Genomic DNA, 6,000 nt, shown 5'->3' with positions numbered 1-6,000 from the left:
TGGTACCCCTTTATAAGTCACCCTTTAGAATTGGTTTTGCGCTCCAACGAAAGGGCTTTAATTATTAGTAATTAGTTCTATAATGCTTTTTAGCTTGCTACCTATTAATATTAACAGTTTTTGGATTGCCAGGTTATGAAGAAACTCGATGGCTGGTGTTTATCCTAATCCAGTATGACACTCATCTCTTTCCCAGTTCGGGACATTTATTCTAATGACCCGTTTGACCTTTTGGGAAAGGCAGAGTTTTATTATTGTAAAAGCCCTGACTTTAGGAGAATTCTGGTTTATTTAAAATGGGCTTATTTCCCCATTAATGTGGAAAGCTTGGCTCCAAGTGTTATAAGAAAATAGTACAAAATATTGCTCTCACTTAATATTGCTGTTTGGCAACAGGACTGGGGAGGAAATTCTAACCCTGCTGGCTAGACCCTCTTTGTTGGCTTTCTTTCTGCCGGTAGTGAAATAGACTTGTAGTGTCCAGCTGAGCTGCATAGCGGATAGCCTCAGCAAATAGCTTTACCACCTAACACAGAAAGAAAAAAATGAAACAGAAGTCCGTCAGTTGTCACAGTGAGTCAGATTGTAAATAAAACCACCAGTTCTAGTGGGCAGCATAGTACTGACCTGAAAATTGGTAATGAGTGGAACTCCATGGTCAATGGCCATTCTACGGATGAGAAAGTTATCCTTCACGTGGCGAGTATTGTTATTGGGTAAGTTGACCACCAGGTCAATATGACCCTCACTGATCAGTCTATAAAAAAACATGCAAAAAAAAATTAAAAGAAATCATTCAATTTAAACCCAAAGCACAGTGTAAACTCTGACTCAAACAAAATGTGATGGGGTGGATGTGGCTCAGGTGGTAGAGCAGACTCGACTATCTGTAGGGTTGAAGGTTTGATCCCTGAACCTTATGTGCCAAAGTTTCCTTGGAAAATGCAGCAAATGTTTCTGATGCGTGCCATGTGTGCAGCTACACCCACAACTGATGTGTGTGAGAGTGAGTGTGTCAATCTGTCAATGAGTTAACTCCTTTATATTAACTCTTAAGATATTAATGTTAAGATTATGAGGTGCTATATATAAGAATATTATGAATTTTTTTTTTAATAATTCAGAAAAGATTTTAACCTATTTTTATTCATGTAAAATGAAATATTTCATTCATTTTGTGTTTTAACTTTGATTATGGATTATAGAGGACTAAAATCAATAATTAATCTCAGATTATTGAGAAATGATATTTACAGTCTAGTTCAGTCTTGCACACAGAAACACAGTCACTGGGAAGACAAATGAAACCTTCAACAAGGAGGATTAAGCCACAGAAAGTCCACAGATTGGAGAGCTCACTGGAACAGGAAAGTGTTGTTGGGAAGGTGCACAAGCAACCAGTGACCAGTTGATTCAAGAACTTGGGTTTCACAACCGGTGTCAGTGTATCACAAGCCACCATGAACAGATGTTTTCAGGAAAGGAGCTACAACTGTCACATTCTTAATATTAAGCCACTCCTAAATCAGAGATGTGAGAAGCTTCTTACTTGGGGTAAAGAGAAAAAGAACTAGAGTGTTGCTCACTGGTCCAAAAATCCCCCTTTCAAATAAAAGTAAATTCTGATTTGATGTGGAAATCAAGGACCTAGAGTGTGGGGGGAGAGTACAAGAAACAAGAGTTTAAGATGATTCAAGTTTGAGTTTGAATTGTCCACAGTCTGATTATTTGAGGTGCCTGTAAATGGCAGGTCATCTGCCAGTTGTAGAGCTTCCAGCTGCTGACAAGCTTTATGGAAATACCCATTTTTGTTTTCTAGCAGCACTTAGTACCTGCCCATAGTGACAAAACGTCTACCAAATGGTTTGTTATTACTGTGCTTGATTGGGAGCCAACTCGCTTGACCAGAACCGCATAGCTTTAGGTCATATACCCCACAGATTCTCTACAGTGGAAACAGATTCCTGAAAATCAGATTAGACAAGATGACTTGACTTTACATTCTAAGCAAAAAAGACAGACAAAAAAAAAGGAATCAGTGAAAGATGAAGACAATTATGCAAAGATGCAGCAAGCTGAAATGACACAGATACTTTACAACTAGGAAAAGAACAGAAAGAACAAAAAGAGCTATGAGGAAAAAAATAAAATAAATGACATAACTAAAATCAGGTTTGACCATGTTGCTGACAATGGCATTTTCTCCTGCCCATCCTGCCTGACTGATTAGTCTGTTTCAGATAATCATTCTATCAGCTCTTGATTGATAAAACCATAGTTTAACAAATACTCAAATACAAACACAAGTCCACATTGATCACATAACTGAAATACTCATAATGCAAGTAGAAAATTACAGCTAAAATTATAATCATCAGCAAAAGCTGAGTTCCAAAATTGCAAACATAAAGCCCAATCATCAATAAAATCAGCTTGAAGTTGTGGGAAGATCTAAGATCTCAAAGTTGTATTTGCTGTTGTAATTGCTGACTTGTATGAAGCTGGAACAGTTGATGAAGAAAGTCTCAGTCATCAGTTTACAGGTGGATGTAAAGACAATTTAGCAGAGTCTACTCTGTGGGAATGGTCACCCAACTATAATACAGTATTTTTAACAACTTAAAACAAGAATTAGAGACAAAAAAGTTGGAGGAGATGAAGAGGAATCAATACAGGAATCTTTTTCAGTGATTGAGATTTCTGTACTGTATGCAAGTTAACCATAGAGTAAAAGAGGGCTGCTGCCAAAATAAAATCATCAACCCAAAAGTCAAACACAGTGGAAAGAGGATTTGGGGTTGCTCGGCTCCTCCTAGACAGCTCAAGAGTATTTTACAGGATAATATCAGAGTGGCTTCTCCACTAGCTGAAGCTGTTGTAGAAATTGGTGATGCTGCAGAAAAAAGGACTTTAAACATAAAAGTAAATACACTGTGAAAATAAAGAGACGCTGAATGTGCACAATGGCCAGTCAGAGCCCAGACCTTGAGACTAGAAATGTTACGGAGCTCAAGTCAGTTGTTCACTCCAGACATCTTAACAATGTGGCCAAGATAAAGGAGCTCTGTAAAAAAAAAAATGGTCTAAAATACCTTCTGAGCACATTACAGGCCTGATGTGAAGCTACTGAACACACTTGTTTGAGGTTACTGCTGCAAAAGGATGTCCCGCCAGTTATTAAATCCAAGTGTTAGATTTTTCCTGCCAATAATTCAACTGTTGGACAGGAATGGTCAGAAAAGACAAAATAAAACCCTCAAAACCAAACAAATATTATAATTATGATCAAATAAGCAAATTGTGTTTGTACTTCCAACATAAACAAAGATCAGACCAAATTTTCTCTGTCCCCACACACACACAGCCCCAGTCTCTTTTTACATTTTCATCTGAAGGCCTTTGACAGACTGCATAGAAATAAGGCTGAATTCTAATTGAAAGTGTGTGACAGACAGTGACAACAAAGGTTGTGAGTTTTTTTCCTTCTATAAAGAATTGGCCTCTATGCCACCTTGCACAGATGATGCCAAATAGTGTTGTGTACATCTGTATGTGTTTGTTGTTTGGTCTAGGCTTATTACATTTTTTTTGTACCCTCTTTTTCACTAGCTGACTTCCAAACATATGGTCCAGATGGCTTCATTGTGGCATGATCATTACCCGTTTGTGGAATCGTTACCTGAACACCGTCACAGTCACAGTCATGGCTACTGTGCTACAATAATTCTCTCTATGTAGAACTTTCTTAACAGGTTGTACTACTGGCAACTGAGCAATTCAATTAAAAACAGACCAATGTTAAAACAATGTACAGCAATTTGTCGCCAGACATGTCCTGGTTAAGGTACCAAGAAAGTGAAATGCTATTAAAGATTGCAATCTATGGTGTTCAAAGTTTTGCAACTCTAATTTAGCGTCCACTGCAACTTTCCCTACAATGTTTCACAGGTGTGGCCAACAGCAAAATATATCACTATTTACCTAATTTGTGCCATTTTTGATTTTCTTTGGTTGTGATAGTTTCTCTCTGTGACCAGACTTCAGTGTCAGTCTTTTTACAGTGTGCTGTGTGTCTGGACAGTGGAGCAGTGGAGCAGTAGTACACGAGAAAATGAAATGACAAGTCATTAGTGTCGACCAACCGCAATCAACTTAGGAGACACGCTATAGGACTGTAACAAAGTATAAAGTATACTAAATATAATCAAGTTTAATTCCATCAAAAAGTGGAAGAGTAGCAGTGCTATTTATGTAAGTTGTGCAAAATATTTGTTCAATTTTTGTACTTTATTATTGCCCATAACTGCTTTTTTAACTTTATGTTACCCTTATAAATAATTTCATCATTCTCTCTACTCAAGTCTTATACTGGTCAATGGAATGACTCTGGACTTCAGAGTCTGCTAAATCTTCTTTGATCTTTTCACATCTTACAACGATAATGAAGAGGCTTTAGATCTTAAGGCAGCATACTATGCTGATTAGACATCTTGTTTTTAATCTAATATGTTACAATTCATTTAATACTTAAACACTTCCTCTGAAAACCACAAGCCACAACCTTGGCTTCAAAGTTTAAAGGCCAAAGTTTCACATGGGCCACTTCAATAAATGTGCCAGAAGGGTTTAACATCAATTTAGTACTCTAAATGAACATTTACGCACCTCTTAATACTGGGCAAGCTGTTGTCTCCGCCCATCCCAGTGGGCCAGGCAACTGGAATGGCAGGAACGTCATTGGCACACAACCAAGCAGAAGTGGCTTCAGTAGCATAGAGCTAGAAGAGCAATATAATGCAGCATTACAAACGCATACAGAATGTAAAAATACTGAAGGAAAGGAGGAAAGAAATTCTTAGTTCTTTTTAGTAAATCAAAAGAGCAGGAATCAGAAGAGCTTCATCAACCGAAGATCATAAAAAGGAAACCATTTCTGATTTTCAATGACCGAAAATCACAAAAAGGAAAATATTTCTGATTTTCAATAACACGTCTCGTCTCTTATGTTTGAAATAGCAGTCACCTTGAAGCCTTCCTCTTTCAGCTGGTTTGCTGTAGCCAGGAAACTGGGTCGGAACGAATGCTGGAAGGGAGGGAAGCAGACGGATATTTGAAAAACTAAATGACATAAGAACATCATAAACAACAAACAGAGGGAGTGCTTTCATGCAGATTTCTCTGTTGATCCGTAATGGTTTACAGATACTGTATGAGACAAATTCAGCACTGTATCATTGAAGGTTTGTTCTTTTTTATTTTGTCTCACTTTCCCTTTCAAATCAAAATCACACTATGTATTCATGATACTTCCCTACAGAAAAGCTGTTACAAAATAAGGCACAACTTGTAAACTAATTGAATTTTTATATACCCAATTCTGACTATATAAATATTCAACAATAATACAAATAATGTCGTCCCTTTGGAATACCCACATTTCCCCCCGCCCCCCAATTCATTAAACATTTACCAAGGCAATAAAGGGTTGTTCCAAATTAAGACAACATAATGACATTCTCCGTTTGGTAGGTAGGTGTGTTATGTCAGTCAATTTGAAGTTAAAAAAGAAAAGAAAAAGGAAGCATTGCAATATCTAGACAACAGAAATCTAAACAACAGATTCTCTGATAAGGAATATGATAACTGAGGCAAGCTAAGGAGCAGTTTTGTTTTTTTTCTTTTAAAGTGTGACAGTCTATTTACTTCCTCACTCTGGTGGGATGACTTTGCCATCTGTCTTTTGGCGACAGTCAACCAATGGAAGATTTCTCAGAGAGTACATGTGTTTGCTATGACAACAAACACTGACTGCATAATTTATTTTCAAGCTTACCAGGAACTTCAGCTGTGCTTAAAAAGAATTACTGAGAAACCATTCTTTAAAAAAAGAAAGAAAGAAAGACAAAACACAAAAACAACAATACATATTTCTTAAGGTATCCTTCTAAATTCAGAACCCTTGATAATGCGAATCTATAATAATCTATAAAACAAGGTATG

General features: G+C 37.1%; 1 protein-coding gene across 1 annotated transcript in view; it reads right to left on the bottom strand.

Annotated features, from left to right (window-relative positions):
- Positions 1-290: 290 nt before the first annotated feature.
- cps1 (carbamoyl-phosphate synthase 1, mitochondrial) overlaps positions 291-6,000 on the bottom strand; it is a 58,236-nt gene continuing 52,526 nt past the window's right edge. Inside the window, exons 35-38 of the mRNA XM_063498209.1 lie at positions 5,024-5,083; positions 4,666-4,778; positions 628-757; positions 291-526 (exon numbers count right to left, since the gene is read on the bottom strand). Of these exons, the coding sequence (XP_063354279.1) occupies positions 413-526; positions 628-757; positions 4,666-4,778; positions 5,024-5,083 (417 nt within the window). The 3' untranslated portion in view covers positions 291-412. The remainder of the gene's footprint in view (positions 527-627; positions 758-4,665; positions 4,779-5,023; positions 5,084-6,000) is intronic.

This window comes from Pelmatolapia mariae, linkage group LG16_19, assembly GCF_036321145.2.
Source record: "Pelmatolapia mariae isolate MD_Pm_ZW linkage group LG16_19, Pm_UMD_F_2, whole genome shotgun sequence".
Taxonomy (NCBI): domain Eukaryota; kingdom Metazoa; phylum Chordata; class Actinopteri; order Cichliformes; family Cichlidae; genus Pelmatolapia; species Pelmatolapia mariae.
Note: the sequence above shows the minus strand (reverse complement) of the source record. Positions and strands in the feature narration are given on the sequence as shown.